The sequence below is a fragment of the Grammomys surdaster genome, unplaced genomic scaffold (assembly GCF_004785775.1).
Source record: "Grammomys surdaster isolate TR1022 unplaced genomic scaffold, NIH_TR_1.0 126185, whole genome shotgun sequence".
NCBI lineage: Eukaryota > Metazoa > Chordata > Mammalia > Rodentia > Muridae > Grammomys > Grammomys surdaster.
Genome location: NW_021620991.1, coordinates 488,890 through 509,113, shown reverse-complemented (window position 1 = coordinate 509,113; position 20,224 = coordinate 488,890). Strand labels below are relative to the sequence as shown.

Below are 20,224 nucleotides of genomic sequence, written 5' to 3'. Positions count from 1 at the left end.
TCTCTCTCTCTCTCTCTCTCTCTCTCTCTCTCTCTCTCTCTCTCTCTGTGTGTGTGTGTGTGTGTATGTGTGTGTGTGTGTGTGTGTGTGTGTGATGCACAAAACCATCCTGCTGCATGTTTCCAGTTGGTCTGAATGGTCTCTCTTTTTAGTGTGTTGGATAAATGATTTTGAGTATTCATTGAATTTGATCTATGAAGAATCAGCTGTTACCGTTCGGCAATTTTAAAAACCAAGGTGCCCTTTGCAGCTAATTCAGTCTTGCCAATAAAGTGGCAGAATGTTTAGCAGAGAATTTCTGGAAATTTTCACCACCTCGCAGGGCGACACTGCATTTTAATATTAATTGTCTGTGGTTAATTACGGCAGGATAGCCCGAGAGAGCCATATTTCTAAAGTGGAGTTTGTACTATAAATTCTTTTGTAAGGAATTATTATGTAGAAGGAAAGCCCCAGAAAAATGTAACATGAAAAGATGTATTACTTCCCATACCAAAGCCGCGATGGGAGTGGAAGTTTGCTCAGATCAGCCTGTGCAGACACACAGAGGGCTTGTGGGGTGTGTGGTGTCCCCACATGCTAACCCTGAGCACACTCGGCCTGCAGTCAACATGTAGGTGGGGTGGAGGGGGAGGACACACACACACACCAGGACTCAGCTGTCTCTTCAGCGTTCTGTTTCTCTCTGGAGTAAAACTGACTATCTCTCACTGCCTCTCTCCCCTGGGGCTTCTTAATTCTCACAGGTTCTCTCTCTTCACATATAAAAAAAGGGTTTAATTCTATTTTTGTCTTTATCTATGGGAGGAAGATGTGTTCATGCCGTGGCATATATATGGAAGTCAGAGCCCAACCATCCCAGGTCGGTTCTCTCCTTCCACTCTGTGGTTCCAGGGGCTCAAACTCTGGTCAGGCTTAGCAGCAAGCCTCTCTACCTGCTGAGCTATCTCACCAGCCCCTGAGGTTCTCTCTTGATTTTTGTCCTCTCTCTTCCTATCCTAAGCAAATCAATCCTAAAATTACTAAGTCTTAATAATGAGGACATGTCTGGGGCCCATGTGAGTACAGAAGACAGAGCCTAAGTGGCAAAAAGAAGCCTCACTGCACGGTGTGGTCTGAGCCTGAGGTTGGAGGAGGCTGTGAGGACCAGGGTGGTTACAGAGTCAGGACACCGGTGTAGCTCCAGGGAGCCCTGCCTCAAAAGCCCTGAGACAGTAGGTCAGAGCAGGAAAATGAGACCTTCAGAAGCCAGAGGGTGTTTGAGTGAGCACCTGTATTATAGGCAAATGTAAAGGTAGACATAGTTGTGGACTTCCGGACAAACAGCTGGGTCTGTGAGCAGCCCCACCTCCAGCAGCAGAGAGCAAGCACAGCACCTGGTGCTGGAGGCTCACACACTGCCATCATGAGAGCCAGTGTAGAGGTGAGTCCCCCCCCCCTCCACAGCAGGATGGGAGGTGAACCAGTAAGAGTGTCTGCCAGAGGTAGGTGCTCCAGCCACAGGGGCAAGCACTGCAGGCCAGCCTCAGACAACTGGGCATTTAAATGAAGAGTGACTCTGAGTCAGAGGCCACTGAGTAGTGTGTGCCTGAGTCTCGAAGAAGTATGTCTGGGATGTCACATAAGGCTAATGCCATGTGATGTTTTACGTGGCCTTGAAACCCTATAAAAACCTGCCAGAATCCGAGGGGAAGAGATGGTGCCCAGTGGAGCCTGGAAGCTGTCACTGTAACCAAGCCCCAGAGGGGACCCTTAGTAATTTCACAGAACGTCCATTCCACCTTGGGATGGGAGCAGACACGAGGCCATGTTTGCCAAAAACGCAATCTGCTTCTAACTATAATAGGACCTGTGACAGACAGACTTTCCCCAGAGGGCGTAGCCTGGAACTTTCCTAAGTCCCAGGGTCACAGCGGTCAGGAAAAGGCCACGGTCTCTGGCCTTGAGCTCCTGTCATGGATAGGTGCTTTGTGAGTTGCCGTGGGAGAAAGACTAATTCGGGAAGCCTTAGGGGTGATTGCAGGCCCTGATATCTGCTGTGTCTACAGCTGTCTGTAGAATTGAGACATTTTATCTTGATGGACTTTTGCTGTACTAGGGATGGAAGCCAGGGCCTTGCAAATACCAGCACACAAATACCACTGAGCCACACCCCTCAAGTTCCCCAATAGCTTTTATGAGTAAAGAAAGAAAAGACCTTCCTCCCCTCCTACCTACAGTTTCCTAAGAGTTTGCAGTTGCTGGACAGGTTTGAGCAGCACCTTGATGTCAAGACGGAGCCTGCAGCCCTTGCAGCGTTTTATGCCCATCCTTCCAAGCACGAGGAACCCTGCTGGCCTCTGTAGCTGTGGTCCACAGTGGGACTGTGGGTAGCCCCAGAAGCCTTAAAGGAGCCTGGTTCTCCCCACGTACCTTCGGCCCCACTGTTCTGTTTTGAGCTGGACATCTGAGTCCCCCTAGCTCTGAGAACCAGGGGGCCTCCCCACCACTGCCAGAAAGGAGGTGGTGACCCGCTCCACCATGCATGGGCTTCCTGGGGCAGCAAGTCACAGAAGATGGCATGGGGCAGTGGCCCACTGGAAACATTGCATCTTAAATGGTAGATGGTCACAAGCACTGTCACTGTGCGGGTGGCTCAGCCTACTCCACTGTCATCTTCTGCCTACAGTGCCGATGCAGGAGCCATTCCAGGGCAGAGAGAGAAAGAGAAAGGAAGTATGGGCCACTCTATGGAGGACCCTGGTAGAGGCACAGGGACAAGCAGATCTCCAGACCAGGGTCTGTCTCCGTGGGAGCGCTAGTTCCCTACTGCCCCAGGCTGGAAGGGCTCATGCCTGCTGTCTCAGGTGATCCTCAGGGCTGAGGTCACCCTCTCCTGTTACTCTGGGCCATTCTATCTTGTCCCACCCGACAAGGAGTAGCAAGGTGGCCTGCATTCTGATCAGCCTTGAGGACAGTTTTGTTGTACGTTTCATTTTGGGGTTTTTTTGTTTTGTTTTTAAACTAGGGTCTGTGAGCCAGGTGGTGGTGGTGCATGCCTTTAATCCCAGCACTTGGGAGGCAGAGGCAGGCGGATTTCTGAGTTCGAGAGTTCGAGGCTAGCCTGGTCTACAGAGTGAGTTCCAGGACAGCCAGGGCTACACAGAGAAACCCTGTCTCAAAAAACAAACAAACAAACAAACAAACAAACAAACAAACAAAAGAGTTTAAGCCTCAGCTTCCTAAGGTGTGTGTGCTATCTCACCTGGCCAGCTGACTTCAGGAACAGTGATGAGGGAATTGAGAGAGAAGCCAAGTCAGCAAGAGTCACCTTTGGAAGCTGCAACACTGACCTAGTAGCCCCGTCTTGCCTGCCACTCCCCTGTACCCAGGACCCCTAGCCTCTCTACCTGCTCTATGAGTGCTGGCATGAGGTTGACCAGAGTAGGAACCCCAACCATTCCTAATCCCATGATCAGAGCCCTGTTCATCTATGGCCTTGACCCGGGGCCCTCTAGTCAGTTTCTGATCATTCAGGGTTCCCTAATCTTGAGAACTGTGGGTATCCATCCTGCCCAGGGACATAAGGGTCCCATACTCCAGGCTACACCCACTTAAGAGTGGGGCACAGTTTCAGGAGGGCTACAGGCTTGGTGGACACCCAAACTCGTATCTGGGCTGACTTTGCTGTCTGCTTTTCTGCTCTTGCTACCTGCCCGACTGTCTGGCAGCTGCCACTTCTGAGCAGAGCTGCCTGCAGATGAAATGCGATCAGGAACCCCCCATAAGCAGGCACCTGAGAACCCCATACTAGCTCCTCCTGGCCTGGGGCCCTTCCAGCTTCCCCACAGGGCCTGCTGCTGTCCCAGTGGCCTAGCCTTGCTGTGTCGCTATATACAAACAGCTTGGCTGGGAAGAGCCTCCTGAAGGGGAGGAGTGGGCGGGGCTGTCAGAAGCAGACTCAGAAAGAACCTCGAATTAGCCCAAGTCTTGGAAGCTTGCCAGCAGCAGCACGCTGGCTTCCCTGTTCCAAGGCAGTTCTGACACAGAGCTCCAGAGGCAGGCATGGAGCAGCCGCGTGCCCGAGGCTGCGAGTTTCACAAAGGAGTTTCCAACTGGCTTAGGCGTGGCACAGAGCGTGGGCTCTTCAGAAAGAAAAAAAAAAGTCACATGGGCAGGCAGGGGCTCATGCCTTTTACCTCAGCACTTGAGAGGCTGAAATAGTATTGTCGTGAGTTCAAGGCTGGCTGGGGCTCCATAGCACTAAACCAGCCTGGGCTATATAATGAAACCCTGCCTTTTTTTTTTTTTTTTTTTTTAAGTCACCATGTAGAACCCAAGCAGGAAAGTCACTCCAGTGTTCACACTCTGGGTCCTAAGACAAGCTCTTGTAAAACACTCAGAGTGTGGGAAACAGGGTGGTAACTAAGGATAATTTTCACTTCCCGAGCTTCAGGAAAGTAGGGAAGACTACGCTGGGCCCCTCCTGGCAAATGAGTGTCGGGTGGAGTAAGGATGGGCTTTCACACAGCCTCGGCGCCTCGTGGTTCTCATGGCCCTGCCGAGCAGCCACGATGCTGCTTCTGCCTGGGGCCCAGAGACACCACGGCCCGGGCGCGGGGGGGGGCCCGAGCCTGGCTCAGAAAACAGAGAGAAGGCAGTCACTATTGTCACCAGGCTGTGCACCACCCCTGTCCAGGGTTCTAGAGATCAACATTTGGATTTTTTTTTTTTTAAGTTTTTACAGAGTCTCTTGTAGCTCCCGGGCTGTCATGTTATGTAGTCAGGGACAACCCTAAACTTCTGGTCCCCTATCTGCACTTCTCGAGTGCTGTGAGCACAGGCATGTACCCACCCCCCCATACTCAATCCGAAGTTTTTGATAAAAGAGTAAATAAAAACTGTCCGGTCAGGAGAGAAGAACTGTCTGGAGGAATAGCTCAGCAGTTTAGAGCCATGGCTGCTTTTCCCGAGGTCTCAGGTTCAAGACCCAGATGGTGCTCACAGGACAACCCACAACTATCTCTGACTCTAGTTCCAGGGAATCAGATGCCCTCTTCTGCCCTCCTCGAGCACCAGGCATGCATGTGGTACACAGACATACACGCAGGCAAATACCATAACACATAAAATAATAAAATCTCAGAGAAAACAAAAGCTGGCCTGTGGGGAGAGGAGACAGGGCAGGGGTGAAGCTAGAGACTGGAGTGTATTTCCCTACATGACAAATATCCATTTACACAGCTAATTCTCCATCAAGGCCCCCTGGCCCCTAGTCAAATAGTGTAGCCTCAGGAGGAGCCATGCGGCATACAGACACAGACTGTCCTCCAAAACTGAGACGGTTCCACCTTTGCGATCAGGCAGACGACCTGTAGTAGTAACTTAGGGGTCATTCCCACACAGCATCCAACGTAGGCAGCTCAGAGGAGCAAGGGTTTATTTCAGTTCATGGTTTTCAGAGTTTCCATTCATGGCCCCATGCACTTAGGCAAGATGCCATAGCAGCAAGAACACGTAACAGAGAAGGGTCGTCTTTACATACATTGGTGTGTGTGGTGGCAGGTGGACCCAGAGGCTTTTGTACACAGGGAATCCAAACTCAGGTCCTCAGGCTTGTTCAGCAAGTACTTTACCCACTGAGCCGGCTCACCCACCTCCCTCTTCACCTCCCAGCTGACAGAAACCACTGAGAGTAGATTAGAGGCCTGATATAACCTTCACATCTATGCCCCAGTGACCTGATATAACCTTCAAATCTATGCCCCAGTGACCTGATATAACCTTCACATCTATGCTCCAGTGACCTGATTCCCTTTAGAGTTTCTTCAACCTCCCAAAACAGTGCCACCAGCTGGAGACCAAGAACTGAGCACATGAGACTATGAGAGACATATCAAACCATTCCTCTGCCCAAAAGGAAGCAAGAACAACCCACAGGGCAGGTCACCTGCAAAACAGTGGGGCACTTGGCCCTGAGTGCCTGAGCCTGTTCCCCCACTTACAAAGGGGGCAGTGGGTGATCCCTGGGTGGGTACAGGCTGGGTGAGAAGTGCTTAGTCGGGCTCTGGTCCTGGAAGCCTCGGGGTGCTGCACGTGATTGCTGAACCGCGGAAAGCTGAGGGCTACCTGCCGAGGAGGCCCCTGAAGAGACTGGATAGAAATCAGGCACAGCTTGAGGTGTGGAACCTCTGTCAGCGGACAACAGACGCTCCAGGTTAGCCCCAGCCACAGTAGGGCCAAAAGAGCAAGAGCATCCCTAGATGATCAGGGCAGCCATACCGACAGCACAGAAACCCTCACCTGGACACCCAAGCAGTTGTCAAAACCCAGGCTGCATGCCTGGCCCCTGGCAGCATGCAGAACTCCCCTAAGGTGTCCTTTTCGTGGAAACCCCACCGCTAACTCACCCAGGCCCTATGCTGTTCCTTGGCTAATGGAGTGCACACTGAAGACTAATGCATTGTGTCTGGTCACCTCCAGGCAAGTCCATTCTGTCCCCTCAGGGCCAGTAACATTTGAGTTTTTTAATTCACTTAAAGAAAATATTTCAGCCTCCGGCTCGTGCTCCTCCTGGCGAGTCCCCGGCCCAGGGCGGCTGTTTCACGGTGAGGCCTGTCCTCTCAGTCTTGTTTATTCCTGCAGTTTCTCTGCCTCCTGCCTCCGTGTCCTACACAGGTGATTAGGGAGTCTAATTGGTTTGCTGTAAAAAGATAATTAATTGGTATTTCCTTCACGGAGAGGTCAGGCTGCCCGCTCTGATCCCTAGCACAGCCTCTTTCTAACTCCAGAGCCCCCTCCCTTGAGGTGGTCGAGCAACCTTTTATCTTGCTGATAAAGTCATAATTGCCACTAGCACTGGCAGGCCTCAGGGTTGGTTCCCGGAGACTAAGAGTCCCTTCCCTGGGCTCCTTGGTTGGGAGAGGTAGCAGATGTAGCTCCGGGGCAGGAGAACCTCCAAAAAATGTAGCAGAAATGTCTGTAGAGCACTTGGTAGCTACAGTGCAAAGTATCTGCTGCAAAAACCCTTGCCCCAGAACTGGTGAATGTGAGAACCCCACCCCCAACCCCACCCCACCCCCACAGTCAAGGGTGGTCTCCCTGTGGTAGAGATGGAATAGAGTAATGAGCAGCGTTGGAATACCTCTCCCTGGTGTCTCTTCAAGCACTGGAAGTCCCCACCAGCAGCTGTCCCTGGCTGGAAGTCATACACTCCTATTGACAGCACAGTTCCCTTATCTGATAGCAGCTCTGTGGCTTATCACTCCTCGGCAGTAAGATCTTAAGCCTTTAGGAGGCCCTCGAAGTCTTTAGCCTTATCTCTCTTATGGTTCAGCCTGATAGGACCACGTTTGCAGACAGGGTGGACACAGGTGAAGTGGTTGCCCCCCGGGTGAACCAAGCAAGAGGTCAGACTCTCTACGACCAGCAAGATTCCCGGCAGCAGGAGCAAAACTGGTCAGGACATCCTACAGGTGTTACCTGCAACAGTCCGTGTAGCATGCTGGGAAGGGAACAGCCAGCCCTGGGGACACAAGAGGCAGCTGGCAAGAGAGGCTCTAGGGCTATCTGAAGAATGGGTAGCCTTGGGGTGCAGAGTGGAAGGGCTCAGTCCAAGGATTGAGGAAGGAGTTGCCCTCTGGCACCCAACAGGTCTGAACCAGTCTTATGCTTGGGGTGGGGGAGGAGACCGAGAGCCCAGGTGGGACTGTCACAGCCTGGGCTCAAGCACAGGGCTACAGAGTCGCCCAGGGAGCTGAATAGTGAGAAGAACCAGGAAACAGGGCTGGAGAAAGGCTCTCTGTCAAGGGGAAGGATGGGAGTTAGGTCGGGGGGGAGGGGGGTAGGGAGGAGGTCAGTGGGACCAAGTGCTTATGGCTGCACTATATGGAGATCCCGAGACAGCATATGGCTACTGCAGGAAGCTGTGTATCTGTTCTCCCAGGAGCCAGGAGTTGGGGCTCTGCTCGATGAATGTGACACTCACCTACCTCCAGGAGTGAGGAGGGGGGGTCTGCTCAGAAGAACAGAGACCAACTTATGTGAGGGGCACCCCCAGCAGGGCCTGGTGTAGTGTGGGCCCGGGCAGTAACTAGTGACGACGACGGGGTAGAACAGGTGACAGTTCCCCCGAAGCCTGGGTGCAGAGGGTACTGACGTTGTTCTCATGAAACCTGGATCTTCATCGGCCATGGGCAAGCCATGGACAGAAGTGCGCCTGTTCCTGGGCGGCGGAATTGTCAGCTTCACCTCAGGTTTCTAAGAGCAGTCAGCAAGGCTTCCAGCTGGCAAGAGTGCCAAGTGGCCCCTCTCCTCCAGGGGAACCACATATTTGTGGGTTCCCCTTTCCCCTTTCCTCGGCCATGAGTCTCCCCTCCCCTAAGAGCTCCAACCAGATACACACAGGGTTAGTATAAGGGTGTCAGCTGAGGACCTTGGGTGGCCTATCTGGACACCATCCCTGCAGAGCAACAGCCTGCTGAGTGAGTCTGTTTGATCCCCAGGGATCAAAGAGGCAGAGGCGGGAAGTGAAGGCCTCTCTCACTTGCAACCAAGCCACCTCCTTCTTGGGGTAGGGGGAGATCTGCCACACATCCAGATGGTCTCAAGTGCCAATCTTGTGTAGACTGAGGAGCTGGGCTCCCAAGGCCCCCACCACTCCGCATCACCTCCCTGTGAAGCAGCATGGTTAGCGTCAGTAACGTGAATGCCACGCTGTCGTCACGGCTCTCCTTCACCTTCTGAACCTCTTGTGTCCAGCAACAGTGTGGCAGCAGGGAGGTCATCAGACATGAGTGTGCAGATGAACGGCACTGAGCCGATGCTATGGAGGTGCCAGCCTCCGTGACTTCTGGAGAAATCCTTTAGCAGTGCGGCCTGAACCTCCTAGCCCGAGGGAGGCAGACACTTAAAGCCCTGGTCCAGATATACTTATTTGCCTGTCAAGAGATCCTTGCTGGGTCTATAGCCTACTCCACTCCTAGAATCAGTACATGACCAGTCAGAGTCTGACATACTGTTATAGAGCTGGCCTACAGTCAGTGTTCCCACAGGGCCACCCAGCAGTCACCCTAACTGGGCACGAGCCTCTGAGATATGAAGACAGAGCTGGCATATTAATGCCAAAAGTTGTTCCTTTTGCTGCTGTTTTCTGTGTTATTTTCGAGACCCGGTTTCTCTGTGTAACCCTGGCTATCCTGGAACTCGCTCTGAAGGAGGTGGCAGTGCACAGCCCACATGGTCTTCTTCCAGTGTGCAGAGAGCTGGAAACCATGTTGTCAGCACTGTGGTTCTCAGTCATTGCCCAGGACATCAGCGGTGCAAAGCACAGAGCTGCAGGGAAGGACATTAACTAAGGAATGTCCTTGCATAAGAAAAAGGTTTTTATTAATGCACCATAAGACAAAATTAATACACCTCCGAGAGAAATAATTCTCCCACCTGTAAATTTGAAGGCATTTCAGAATCCCAGCTCCTGCAAACCTGGACTCTAGGGAAAGGACATTAATGTCTCTGGCCCCAGGGCCCTGTCTAATACAGACATGAAACATGCTCCCTCACTCAGCCTAGTCCCACCGAGGAGCCAACCGGAGCATGAGGGTCTTACCTGAAGACCCCCTTTCCTTAAGGAGACATTGTCCTGGAGCGTCTCAGCACCCCTAATGATGCTGGCCCAAACTGCACCCCCTCTTCCAGGACCCCACCCAGGAACTGCCCTCTGTTCTACTCCTATCTTCCTGCCTTTGCTGTGTACGTCTTTCATAAAACACGTCACCTCCTCTGTAGCTCATGATCTGAGGTTCCTGCTCTAGACAGAACCGCCCTCCCACCCCAGCGTCTTAGATCTCTGGCTCTTAGGGGAATATGTCTCTTCCCCAATAAGGAACCCTCAGGAAAAGGGCTGTTGGAAGGACCCTGGAGCTTGGTCCTACAGGAAAGTGGGCTGTGGTGTGCACGTGTGTTTGGGAGAGACGACCTGTCCGCTCTGACCTGGCCACACCACTGTGCTGCCCCACCCACTGTGCTGCCCCGCCCACTGCACTGCCCCGCCCACTGTGCTGTCCCACCCATACTGCCCGCACTACACCCCTCTTCCCAGACTCCCTCCCACACACCGTCCTACCCACTCTACCCGGCCCATGCTTCTGATCCAGACTCCTCCTGTCTGCCCTGCATGTCCACAGTCATCTCCTTGTCTCCACACTTCCCCTTCCACACTCTTCTCTCGGGCTGGCTCAAAGAAATACACAGGACAGAGGTCCGTCCCCAGACAGGCTCCTCTTTGTGCCCCCTGCCTACTCACCCAATGACAGCGAAACTCTCCCTCCACTCAGGGTTCACAGGGCCTCTCTCTGTTTTATCTTTCTGGGCAAACCCTCTGCTTAGTCAAGAGACATGAACCCCGCTGTCCTGCTGGCTGTCGGCGAGTGGACCAAGGCTGTGCTGAGTTTGTGGACATCCTCCTCGGAGCCCCTCCGCCTGGGATGCAGCCCTTTCTGTTCCTGCCCAGCACGCTTGAGGTAGGCCCTGAGGTCATAGAGGAATTCTGCTTTACCACAACCATGCTCCTCTGAACCATTCCTCTCCTTCTGCCTGACCCATAGAAGGCTGGCGACAGGCCTAAAGGTGGCCAGAGTCCCCCAGAGGTGCTGCCCACTGCCCAGGAACCTCTAAAAGTCACCAACAGGTAAGATGTACACTAGCTGGGATATGCCACAGCCAAGCCCTGGCCTTTGTCACACGTGCCTTAACTGCCTCTAGGCCTGCGTCTCCGGGGACACCATGGTGAGGGGGGCTGAGAGGTGATGGCCAGGAGAGTTATAGGGCGTCTAGGAAGACAAGCCACATGCCTAGAGCCTGTCGCCAGGGAATGAGCCTCTGAATGCAGCAGCATCCATGTCTCGATGGCTGCTGGTCACTCTCTGAGTAGCTCACCCAGTAAAGGCCCAAGGAGAACAAGAGGGCATGCTCCCGCCTTCTTGCTGCAACAACACCCCAACACCAGGTGGAGCCCCAGGAGGCCTGGTAACAGGGTCAGGGGATAGGCTGCAGTCCCCTCAGAGGTAGATAGCAGTCAACAATGGATACATAGGGAGATGTTCCATGTCAGGTAGGGATCACTGGAGCTGGTGGGGCACTCATAGAATGAACATGTTTTCCCAACTTTCCATGCCAGAGTATGCTGTGGGCACACTCAGTCAGGTGCTGTAACTAGCCCTGTCTCACAGGAGAGGAAACTGAGGTATGAGGACTCCTAAATCAAGTCTGGATTTGTGTTTGACAAATCAGAGGGCCGCTTGTCGCAGTGAGAGGTAAAGAGACAGCATGTCTGCTGACTCAGGAGGATGTGGCAGCCAGCTCCACCCCCACTCCTCTAGCACTCATGAGCCATGGCATGGTAGGTACCTTGTAGAAGAGCCAGCACCCACATGCCAGGTGCTCGGCTAGTGGAACATGTGGGGTGTAGGCCTTATTGGACCTAGTGGAGCAGGAAGTCCTGGCAATTCTTGAGAGACTGGCCAGCAGGCCAAGCAAGGGCCAGGGAAGCCTGCGGACTGGAGAACATTGCTCCTGAGATAGCCAGGAGAGAGCTTAAGAGACAGATGAAGGGTGCCTACAGTTACCAGCCAGATCTCTGGGGAGATTGTGGCAGCCTTCTGCCCCCATGCAGAGGGCAGGAGCCCAGGAGTGTACTGCCTCAGTGTGGGGCTCACATGAAATGCCCAGCGCAGGGCCAGAGCAGACTGACCCAACAGCAAGGCTACAAGAGAAGAGATGTATGTGATGGGCTGGAAGGAGGCCCTGTGGCCTGCCAGAGCTGAGCTGCCTGCTGGCGCTCCTGCAGCAGGATTGCTCATCGGTGACGCAGTGGGTGTAGGACGAGCCAGGAACATTGGAGGCTGGTAAAGTGCTGGCGAACTGACAAGCCTTTGATGCCCCTTAAAAGGCGGCACCGGGACAGAGCCTCATACAACAGGAGATGTGTCCCGTGCTGCTCTGAGTCAGGGTCTGTGAATCGACCACGGAGCGTGTTTGTACAACAGCCAAAGCTGATTTTAAAAATATAACCAAGATCTGGCTAGCATAGAGCTACCATCGGCCCAGCGTTTCCTCCCAGAGAGGATATGAGAGCTGACAGTGAGCACCAGGGTCGTTTACGCTGGCTACCTCAAGGCCCAGGATGCTGTCTGACCCTGTGGAGACTGCCAAGGCTGTCGTGAACACGTTTCTTCCTTCAGCCAAAGGCTTTTGCTGCCTCCTCCAGAAAAGATGGAAGATAGCCAGTCCATTTTCCCACCCACCGCCCACTGAGGAACTCTGAAGGTGTCTGCAATTAAATGACCACAGAATAAGATTCCTGGATCCCGAGAAGCGGCTGAGTCAGTGTGCAAACTCAAAGTGGCCCACGCGTTCAGTGTGTGCTTGTGACCCTGCTTTGCCTGCTTTCTGCATTTCCTCCGGCATCAGAGTGTTCCTGGCTACAGGCAGCCATCAGACTCCACCTTCCACTACTGAGATTAAGGTCATTCTCCTGGGAGCCTTGCCTCTGAGCAGCTGGTCTCCTGTTTCCAGAACACAGAAACACCAGGGAGAACTTTAAAAATTTTTTATTCGTTCATTTTTGAGATAGGATCTAATGTAGCCCAGGCTGGCTGACAGTTGCTGAGGGTGACCTTGAACTTCTAATCCTCCTGCCTCCCACTGCTAAGTGCTAGGACTACAGGCCTATCCTACCACACCTGGTTTATATAGTGTTGGTCATGAAACCTCCTGTTTATGCATTAGGTAGGCAAGCAGTCTACCAACCGAGCTACATCCCAGAGAGGCCGTGTGGTTAGGGCAACTGTCGCCTAGGCACAATCCCCAGCCTCCCCAGTACCATGTTCTCGGGCCTGAGATCTCTTGTCTCTTCTGACTTGGCTACCTTTACCATGCAAATGCTGTCCTCCAGGAATGCTCACCTCAAGGCATTGCCCAGGGCTTCTCAGTTCTGCTTCCCAAAGACCTCCAAATCTCCCACGGGAGTTGAACTCTTTCCCCAGAAAAGAATGTGGGGAGCCTTGGGCAGAGTCTGTCTCCACTTCTCCCCCAGCACCTGTGGCAATCAAAGGGTTCTGTCACCCTCCTACTGCTGGGGTATCAGATCCTTAAGTCTCTTGACCAACAGAGCTGACCTTCCAGGATTCTACGACACTCGTCTTTTCCAGAAGCATTGCCCAGCCCTGCAAAGCAGGAGTGCTTCAGTATCTTGGTTTGCACTTAAGAGCCCAGTAGCATCATGGGAGTGTACTTCTGGCCTGAATGCCTCACCTAAGCAGGGCATCCTTGAGAGGCTCAAGGATAGGTAAGGGGAAGAGTGAAGGCCACTAGCTGCCAGTCTGGGTGAGGAGCCTGGCTGTTGAACGTTTACGGACCATTCAAGAAGGTAGGACTCTTAGGATCTGAGCTTGGAGTCATAAAGACTCAGACCTTGCCAACAAAGACCAGGTCTGGGGTGTTTCCCTGCCCCCAGGCTCAGAGAGCTCTAATTCAAGTGATCCTCAGCCCCCAAGTCTTCTGTCACGTTGGCACCATATCACTCCTGACCTCAGAGTATGGATCATACAATAGACTTCTCAGACCTTTCATGGGGCCCCAACCCTACCTGGTTCTGCCTGTTGGCCCATTACTACCCAGCTACCGGGAATACCTTGAAGATCTGTGACCTAGCATTTGCCACACTTTGTGCCAGAATGTTCTTACCACTCCCAACCACACAGAGACACAGCCACTGAGTCATAGCTATCCTGAACAAACAAACCAACCCTTGGTCTGGCTCTTCTGGGGGGACTCCAAGAGGGTCTAGCTGTGATCATTTGGGTCCCTAGCTTTCTAGTTAGTCTCCAGAGAGATAGGACCTCAGAGCTACATCCCCTGTCCCTGCCTAACCCAGCTGGGCTGGCTGCCACACCTGGGTCATAGTTCATAACCTTCCCTCCCTCCTGGCAAAGACTGGGGTCAGAGGCCAAGATGCGAAGGAGGGAACAGTTTCAGTCACTCAGGTAAACACATTAAGATCACTACAGCTTTCAGACATTACCACCAGTGCACACTACCTCAGCCTGCCAGGCATGCGGAGAGAGAAGCCCCTCACACTTCCTGGAAAATGATGACTGAACTGGAAGCCACTATGGCTCCCTGGAAATCCTTCCACTCCACCCCACCCCACCCCCACCCTCAGCATAGAAACATGGATTCCAGTGGCTCAACTGAGGATATGAGCCAGCCGGTCAGGGCTTGTCGAACCTTGTGTATCAGTTAGTTCTAGACAGAAGTTGGAGGGGGTTGACTGATCGTAGCCTCTGGGTGTTTAGCAGAAGCTGAGAAGTTCAGGTAGCTGCCGTCCCACCAATTGTGACCCAAGAGTGATCGTGTTGGTGGCATTGGGGGTTGGCCCAGGACACACATGCCCCTTAAACTGCAGTCTCCGAGTTAGGGTTTCTGTTGCTGTGATGAAACATCATGACCCCGGGAAGGAAAGGGTTTATTCAGCTTACACTTCCACACCATATCACTGTTCATCATTGAAGAAAGTCAGGACAGGAACCCAAACAGGGCAGGAACCTGGAGGCAGGAGCTGATGCAGGGCGCTGCTTACTGGCTTGCTCCTCGTGGCTCACTCACCTTGCTTTGTTAGTTTTGTTTTGTAAGACAGAGTTTCTCTGTGTACCCCTGACTGATCTGAAACTCTATAGACCAGGCTGGCTTCGAACTCATGTAACTCTACCTGCCTCAGCCTCCCGAGTACTTGGGACTAAAGGTGTATGCCAGCATGCCCGGTCTCAGCCGGCTTTCTTATAGAACCCGGGACCATCAGCTCAGGGATGGTACCACTTACAGTGAGCTGGGCCCTCCCCAGCCAATCACCAATTAAGAAAATGCCCTATAGCTGGGTCTCATGGAAGCATTTCCGCAATTGAGGTTCAATCCTTTCAGATGACTCTAGCTTGTGTCAAGTTGACTTAAAACCAGCCAGCTTGTACCCTATCCCTTTGGCCTGCACAAAATACTCTGGGTTTCTGGGTGCTGGGGAGAGACCGACCCTGACCACCAGCCGGTGACTCTTGAAACCTCAGACAGTCTCATTGATTGGATCTGCCTGAGTCAGACTCAGCAGTCACTGCTGTCATCTGGAGGCTTCAGACAAAAGGAAGGAGTGAGGAAGGAGCTCTCCCTCTTTGCAGAGATTGAGAGTGACACGCCACCCTGTAATTTCAGCACAGGGCAGGGGAGCCAGGGGTCTGATTTCCATAAGATACAGAGCTCTGAGAGCCCGCTTGCCTCTTACAACTCTTACAGGCATCCTCCTGGAACATCTCATCTGAATACAGAAATGTCCCTTTGTGGTTCCTAAAAACAGGCACTTAGGGAACAGGGAGGCATAAGATCTCAACAATACCAATCTTAACATGAGCAGGGTCCAGTGGGCACAGATTGGTACCTGCCTCACTCCTCTGGCCTCCAGCAGTCATAGCACCTGTGGGAAGCTCACCAGGCCCAGTCACCTGTGTACATAGCAGTGAAGGAGACCAGCAAAACAGAGCCTGGGCCTGGAAGGGCTGGATGACAGGGAGAGGGTCCTAGGGAGAGTTCCTGGGTTCTGGGAAAAGTGGGTTTTTCATGTTCTGAAAGTCTGGTCTCTGCCTTAACACATGGCCACCCAAATCCAGGCCAACACTATTAAAAGGAAGGAAAGGGATTGTAGGTGGGTCTACCCCAGCACCAGGGTCAGGCAGGCAGTAGGTGCCAGTCCTGCAGGCACCTTCTGCAGGCTTTCCTGGGAGTAAGCGTGTTTCCGTCCAGGGCCCCTTGCTGCATTCCTGCAGAGACATTCCAGGCATGTTTTGGAATTTCACTACATGACAAAGGGCCCTGTCAGTCCCTGCACGATATGAAGTTGTGTCAGCTGCAAAGGATGGACTTCATTTAATAAGTGTGGCTGCGAATTTGTCCAGCCACACATGAGCATTCCACAGAATCGGGGAAGGGCTCTGGTTACACTTCCCCCCAGAAACTCTAATTGCATGCCTTGTGATGGAAAGAATGCATCTGCCTGCAACCCCACTAGTGAGGGGGCTGAGACACATCCAGCCACTCAGTAACATATACGGAAAGTCCTGGCAGACGACCTTGGGCCTGATTGTACATTGGGTCTCTCACCCGCTCACCCAATGCCTGACACATGCTGGGGACCGTCAGAGCCCCTCCTCCCTCCTCAGCTCTGAGGGAAATGGTTCTAATTAAGACTTCCATGATTAGTCATTTAATCAGTCATTAGGCCAACACAGATGGAGTCAATTAATTTTTTTATATACTTGAAAAGATAGTTGATGACAGGCAGCCCTCTGAGCTGGCTGTAGGCGGCCACTGTGTACCTAACACTGGACTCTTGTCCCCCTTAAGGAAGCAGCAAACACTCAGGGTAGGGAGATGCTGGAATCCTAGGCTCCCACCTGCCCTGAACCTGGGGCTTCTGATGTGCCCCAGGCAAGGCAGCCTCACAGCAAGCCTTTGTTTGGGTAGCCTCCAGCCACAGAACAAACAGCACCAGGACCTTTTGGGCAAGAACCCACTGGCTTGGAGCCTGACACAGAACAGTGCAGAGGTGGCACTGAGCCCTTGACATATTCTGACATGCTAAGGCAGCCATGCATCCTACAGCCAACAGAGACATAGCACACCCCAGGCCCATAGCCCATTGGGCCACAGCCCAGAGGCCGGTGCTCTTGCACCCAGCCAGTGTGTATGAGACCCAGTGAAGGAGGCTGCCAGGCTGCTGGGTGGGGAGGAAACACAGGGAAATGGTCTTCTAGCTCCTCACCGCTGCCCTTCAGTCCCTACTTGCCAGATCACCCAGCCTATTGATACTGTGATGCTACAGGCCTGGCTCACCCTCGGGCTTATTCTGAATGCACTTTTGGGCACCTCGCTCCCCCTCCGCTTCCCATACAAGCCATGCTGGGGGAACTCTGGGGAAAATGCTTTTTAATGATCTCTGACAAACCCGGACATTCACAAGATGTGATTGTGACAACACGGGCACTCTCCTGGTCACCACCCCAGCCCTTCTGTCTTCAGGGCATATGCTTCATGGCTGGTGCAGAGCAGTGGACCTCACGTTAGCCCCGGATTGAGGTCCCCATAGCATAGCTGCAGGGAACATGGGGGTGCTATGACCAGGTCTGTCCCAGGAGGAAGATCAGCACCCCAGAGATGAGCAGCAGGGCAGCCCTGTGTGGTGAGGCCCTTGTGAAAGCGCTGGTGTGAAAGCACGAGATGAAGTAGGAGTTATGTCATGTGACTCTGAGGCTCTTGCTCCCTGGGCCCATATGGCCCTACCTGAGCAGTGGGTGCCTGAGAAAGCCCTGGGGAAGCAAGGAGAGAGGAAGGGATTCCTAAGTCCCTCCTTTCTTCAGGGCATTTTTTTTTAAAGTGTGTGCGGGCATGTGTGTAAACATGGGAAGTTTCTGGCACAGCCCAAAAGAGGGTGTCAGATCCTCTTTAGTAGATGGCTAGAGGGTGAAGTGGATGGTTAGTCATGCTGGCGCTGGGAACCCAAATTCCGGTCCTCCACAAGAGCAGCAGGTGCATTTAACTGTTGAGCCATCTTTCCAGCTTCCTCTAAAAAGTTTTAAGGACTGAAAAATGAGCCCTGTCCTGTCCAAGGAGTAACAAACTGAAACAGGTGTGAGGACTGCCCAGGAGCAGCTGGCCCTCGGATGTGCCTTCCTCTCGCTCCTGGCACCCTAATCTCCCCCACACAGCAGGCTGTTTCCTGCCGATGCTGGTGCTGGGATAATGATCCAGGCAGAATGAGACACAGGACAGCAACCTTAACCCCTCATGTGCCACTGTCCAGGGCCTCTTCCCCAGCTGAACAGGTACCCCCCTCCAAACAAAGTGAACAAACCTGGTTTTCTGCCTGGGACAGGGCCCAGGAGGGTGAGGTCATTAAGCCTCTGTTCTATGGCCTGGGAAACAGGCACAACCATCCATGGCTGTCCAGAATCTTGGATGAGCCCTCTGTTTGGGGCCTCATGGGAGTGGCACATGGCCAACCTGGCCTCTGTCCAGGAGTAGGGATCACAGGACTGGAATCAGAACCCTGCCTGTGAGAGCACAAATGTCACTGACCAAGCACTCAAGCCTCCATTCCATGTGTGTGCGTGTGTGTGTACACACACACGCACGCACGCACGCACGCACGCGTGCACACACGCATGCACTTCCTTTATACCATCATGATCTGTTAGTGCAAGGGCTTGGCTGCATTCAACCGCTAAGGACCCTAGGACAGAAGTATCCCCTCACGCTCCTGGCCTTGACCCGGAAGTTCAGGTGGGTTATTGAGAGACCCAGGAATCTGCACCTTTCACCCCTGTGGCAGGCAAACTTTCCTCTAGCCTGGAACCTCAGGCTCATTGGGTTCAGTCCCTACTTCAGGTCCCCTACCCAGGTCAGACTAGGCACAGGGAGGGTGATGGGTATCTGTCTTTATAAGCTGGACTACAAGGAACAAAACGGCCAAGGCAAGACCCCAGAGCTCCTGCAGGGCTTGTGAAACCTGATCTGTAGCCACCGAGGGCCAAGTCCATGCGGCTATGGGCAGAAAGGCATAGCCTCTGTGTCAAGGCTCTGGCTGCAGCTCTATCAGCTGCACCCCATTTTGCTGGTTCCGCTCCTTTGTGAGATCTGACCATATAGGCCCACTACACAAGGCCACAGCTCCTTAGCTCTCCAGTGAGCCACAGAGCCCCACAATGCCCTTCACAGATACACCCTGGTACTGAGGGTGAAGGATGCTGCAGGAAACAGAGCTATGTGTTCCTGCCGATCCTACGGTAGCTAGGACCAAGGACCCATGTGAGCAGCCTCCTGCCATGCCTCAGGTCAACAGCCTCCACATGCCTCTGATGCCTGTGTTCTCCAGCAGGGCCCACATGGTCTTGAAGGAAAAGACAGAGACCTCTTCCCCAGAGAAATTGCACTAGTCACCCTGCTCCATTGAGGCCCCGTGGCCCCTGGATCCGTGACCTTCTGTAGCTTGGAACAGGCTTCTCTGAAGCAGAGCCTGTCTGGCTGACAGTAGAATTCTAGGAAAGCATGAGCGTGCCCATTCAGTGACCTCTGGGGGTGAGCATCAAAGCTTTCCTCTTTGCCGAGAAGCATCTGCCCTCAGACTTGTGCCCTTGGACCACGTCAGGTGATGGGGCAGTGCCCATGCCTGGAAGTCACTGAGAGCTGGCACCTGTCCCATCTGCTGGACTCTCAGAAGGTGAATTGGTATTAGCTGGGCTCCCTCATCTGGTATCCGGCTGTAGCGATGGAAACAGATTTTTGCTTCCAGCAAAGACAGAATATGTGGGATTGGACTTGTCTCCTCAAAAATAAAGAAGCAGTTGAGAGAGAGAGAGAGAGAGAGAGAGAGAGAGAGAGAGAGGAGAGGCGCACCGGTCAGTCAGGGAAGAGTGGGGAGCCCCAAGGGGCAAAAACAATCGAAGAGAGTCAGTGAGCTGCAGGGCTGGGAAGAGAACCTAGGCAAGTTTGGGAGTCTCCTGACGGGAGGAGATGGAGCCAGGAGTCTGTAAAAAGGTAAAGAGTGAGCCCCGTGGCCAAGCATGGTGGTGCCCACCTTTAATCCCAGCACAAGGGAGGCAGAGGCAGACAGATCTCTGAGTACGAGGCCAACCTGGTCTACAGAGAGAGTTCCGAGACATCCAGAGCCACACAGAGAAACCCTGTCTGGAAAAACTGAAAAGGAAAGATGAGCCTTGGTCAGTGTGCACAGGCTCCAGGACAGAGCCACTTGTGTACAGGGTGGAAAACACCTAGCTGGAGACCTGGAAATGACACAGGGTACTGGCAGAGTTCCCTTAGTAGTTCAGAATGATTAACCTGAACTTAAACGACACCCAGCAAAGTCCTGAAAGCAAAACCGAGAAGGAAGGCACCATCTCAAGGCGACCAAATGTCAAGAACATTTCATTGGGCACAGAAGGACCTCAATCTGTACCGTGTGTAATCCGAAGAAAGACTGGAAAGGGCTGAGGGCAGGGCTCAGCAAGGAGTATTAGCTTAGCACCCTGGAGGCCCTAGGCTCTGTCACCACACCGCTATATAAGTCAGCAACCAAGCAAAGGATACAGAGAAATACAGCCCATAATGAGTCCATCAAAACCAAAGAAATGACATGAGAGAGAGGTGG

The 20,224-nt window shown here is 53.0% G+C and overlaps 1 protein-coding gene across 1 annotated transcript in view; it reads left to right on the top strand.

Moving 5' to 3' along the window:
- The window catches only part of Morn1 (MORN repeat containing 1), a 58,677-nt gene that overhangs the window by 31,735 nt on the left and 6,718 nt on the right, over positions 1-20,224 (top strand). The window contains exons 11-12 of the mRNA XM_028757924.1: positions 10,366-10,499; positions 10,584-10,666. Coding sequence (XP_028613757.1) covers positions 10,366-10,499; positions 10,584-10,666 — 217 coding nt within the window. The remainder of the gene's footprint in view (positions 1-10,365; positions 10,500-10,583; positions 10,667-20,224) is intronic.